The sequence below is a fragment of the Cyprinodon variegatus genome, unplaced genomic scaffold, assembly GCF_000732505.1.
Source record: "Cyprinodon variegatus isolate N-32 unplaced genomic scaffold, C_variegatus-1.0 Scaffold934, whole genome shotgun sequence".
Classification (NCBI taxonomy): domain Eukaryota; kingdom Metazoa; phylum Chordata; class Actinopteri; order Cyprinodontiformes; family Cyprinodontidae; genus Cyprinodon; species Cyprinodon variegatus.
In genome coordinates, this window is record NW_015151387.1 from 60,907 (window position 1) to 64,338 (window position 3,432).

The 3,432-nt window shown below is 40.7% G+C and overlaps 1 protein-coding gene across 2 annotated transcripts in view; it reads left to right on the top strand.

The window, feature by feature from the left end:
* LOC107100076 (solute carrier family 25 member 44-like) overlaps nucleotides 1–1,597 on the top strand; it is an 8,054-nt gene extending 6,457 nt beyond the window's left edge. For both annotated transcript variants that reach the window (XM_015398433.1, XM_015398432.1), the window contains one exon: nucleotides 491–1,597. In XM_015398433.1, coding sequence (XP_015253919.1) covers nucleotides 491–682 — 192 coding nt within the window. In that variant the 3' untranslated portion in view covers nucleotides 683–1,597. The remainder of the gene's footprint in view (nucleotides 1–490) is intronic.
* The last annotated feature ends 1,835 nt before the right edge of the window (nucleotides 1,598–3,432 follow it).

Genomic DNA, 3,432 nt, shown 5'->3' on the forward strand with positions numbered 1-3,432 from the left:
CTAAAAGATCTGCCTCCCATTCTATTTTTAGAAATTCTAGGAACCACTAGTACAACAAATAATCCTTGGATAGAAAACCAAACCCCTCCCTGAAATTAAGGAAATATTACATCAAAAATCATAATTCAGCCAGAACCTAAAACCTTTCTCTTCTTTCATATGATCCACACTAGATTATGTTATACTGCAGCTTTCATAATTTTTCTTTTATTTTTGCACTGAGAACGATTGTATAAATCAATCTGCTTACCTCTATGTTGACAATGAACTCAAACACACCAGACAGGTTTATCCTTGTTACCTGAAATGTATCCTCATGCTTATATGTCAAAATAAGAGGCTTTCACTCATGTCAAAAATTAATTTAAAAAAAATAACAGAACCTTAATCTGGAAGCGCTTCCTTTAACCTGCTTTAAACCTTGTTTCTCTTTGAGAGAAAAACCTGAACTATGTTTATCTTCTAATCAAACATCCTCTCTTCCTCCAAGGTGGAGGGCCGATCGTCTGTGGTGGAGACGTTCAAGCAGCTGCTGGCGGAGGAGGGCGTCTGGATGGTTACCAAAGGGCTGTCGGCTCGCATCATTTCCTCCACACCCACCTCTGTGGTCATCGTGGTTGGATACGAGACTCTGAAGAGGCTTAGCCTGCGGTCAGAGCTGATCGAGACCAGGCACTGGTGAAAGACAACCCTCCAGCTTGACCAAGGCAGTGACCCACATCTATCCTACCGTTGCCAGGCAGGAATAGAGAGTTCGGAATCTGACCTCATTTTTCTCTTCTTTTTTTTATTACCGCTAACTGTCCTTCAAATCTGTTACAGAGATGAAACGATCCAGAACTGTTTCTGCCGCATGGCAAATTATTATCCAACCATCTCCTATTGTTCCATCTGTCCCGTAGTCTGGTGTCCATTTCATGAAGCAGGTTTATAGAAAACTCTAAGCAGTCTAAACCTGAACAGGGAAACTGACTTTTCTGTTTAACATAGAGAGTGTCCTCAACCTCTGATTCAGTCGCCATAGTAACGTTCTTCCAGAGCTAACCTGGTCTGGTCTGGTCTGTTACGGGCTGCCATAACCCACTGCATTAACTCAAGCAACAATCTTCTCCTTTGCCATCCTCCTCTCCTTTGGAGCTGTAGCAATGTTTCTCTGTCTTTTAAACACATTCTCCTTTTTAATATCTTTGCATTTCTGCATCAAAATCTCTAGTTCCAGTGGGGGGGAAATAGGCATTTCCCGTTGCCTGTTGTCATGGTGACTTGTTGCTCCACTGATAATGGTTTTTCACATTATCAGCATTTAACTCTGAGTGGACCTAGTTAAAATCGATTGAACTAATTGATAGCAGCCATTGTGAAACCGATCTGAATTTGTTAAACCTGCTTAATGAAATAGACCCCTGGTTTGTTATCATGGACATGTTTCTCTTTCCTGCTGCTGTATCACATGGAAGAAAAGGAAAACTGGAGAAACTAGAGGTTCAGTCTGTGGGAAAGCTTGGGTTTGTACCACTTTATGTGGCAGGGGGAAAAAATGGATTTGCTTCGTTTGTATTCTGGTACAAATCACCTACTGTGTCTGCAGATCTTAACCCCCCCCCCCGCCCCAGAAGCTGCTGAGTGCATCTTCAGTCCACATGCTTTTTTCTAAGAACTTTAGGTTTTATCCAAGGTGTTCAAGGGATGAATCTGTCTGACCCAAAGCAGCAGATGTGTCCACTAATAGGACTCTAATCCTAAACTGCCTTTCAGTTTGGCCTGATTTTTGGACTGTGTGTTCCTGGCTTGACCTCAGGGTGTCATCTTTTCCTCCTCCTTCATCAAAGTGGTGGTGCTTGCATCTTTAAGCCAGAACCATAACTCTTGGATAACCGTAGGCTCTTGTTAATCCAAAGTGGTAATAAACTTGGAAAAAAAGTGGATCCCTCCTTCGAGGTTGAGAGGTCCGTCCGTGCGGATCTGGATAGAGGACAAGAGGGACAGAACAGCTGGTCCTACTTCATCCTGACAAGATGGTAACGTACAGGATACATCCGTAGGAAGAACGGATTCAGCCTTGGACATGTTGCCTTCCTTCTTTATAGGATGATGGAGTTGCCTGGGCTAGTTGTTAGCATCTAGACAAAGCTGGGGAGGGGGTTTCAAATAGTAACTTTGGGTGAGTGGAGGAAAATGGACGTCTGCAGCACAGATTTACTTCTGCATTTGGCTCATTTCAGGAAGGTGTCTCTTAAGGTGTAAAAACCAATGTTATATGTTTAAAATGTAATTCTGTACATTCATTCGTTTTAAAGCCCAGACAAGAGAGAATATCACTGCCACAAAGGTCAACCATTGACTTAAGCTCAGAGGCATGAAAAATGTTTTTAATGTCAACCATTTTAAGAAGACTGTGACATAAAAATACCAGCCTGGTTTCAAAGACAGGGTTGGTTAACTCATCTGCCTTTTTAAAAATGTTTTCTTGTTTTTACAAAAAATAAACTTTTCAGGTCAAGTACAATTTTAAGTGAGTAAGAGTTATATTTCTGTGCATAGGCGGATCTACTGGGGTGGCATAGGGTGGCAAATGCCTCCCTAAATGACAGCCTTGCCACCCCTGCTGCCACCCCAGTTGGTGGTAGGGGTGGCCAGGCTTATAAATTATGGATAATTTGAGAATTATGACCGCTAATTTCCAATGTCGGACTGCAGTGAATGCAGCACGACATGACGCAAGAGCGACTGAGAATGATTTGTTTTTAAAACCGAATGAGGCAAAGCGAGGGAGCCAGGGGTGATGGGGAGAGGAGACACGGGATGAAACAGGTAAAACTGATTAACTATCTATCGAGAAATTAAATCATAATGAAAGCACAATGTTGCTAGCATAGCTGCAATGCTGATTTTAAGATGATAAAAATCAGGTTGCAGAACATTTATTCTCTTCACTATGATGTTAGTTAGGCCTGATGTCTCAGCCTCATAAAGACATATTTGAGGTCAACTATGACAGAAAAGAGACGATGAGTTTGGTTGTACTCAAATCAAAACGCACAAAGGCATTGGATCTAATACATTTGTGAAGTGTTTTGCTGAGCAACATGGAAATCGTCGCATTCAGCTGTTAATAGTCATGTCAACTTTATTTTATGCTCTTTGGTGAGCCTTTACTGAGCTGCTACATTTTGTTTTGGCACCTGAGAAAATCTGATATTTCCTTTTAATAAAACCAAAATTGTTAAAAGTAAAGTTAAAAATGTGATACTGGTGTAAATCCTGCTTAATATGAAGCAGTATTGTTTCTTTTTTTTTGTATATATAGTATGAATCTATCCAGAAATGACCTGTATGAACCTACTCACAAAATGTTTTGTACTTTTTCAGACTGGAAGCAAAATTTATTTTTATGTTGCTTCTTTTCAGATTTGTGGAGATTTTGATGTAACA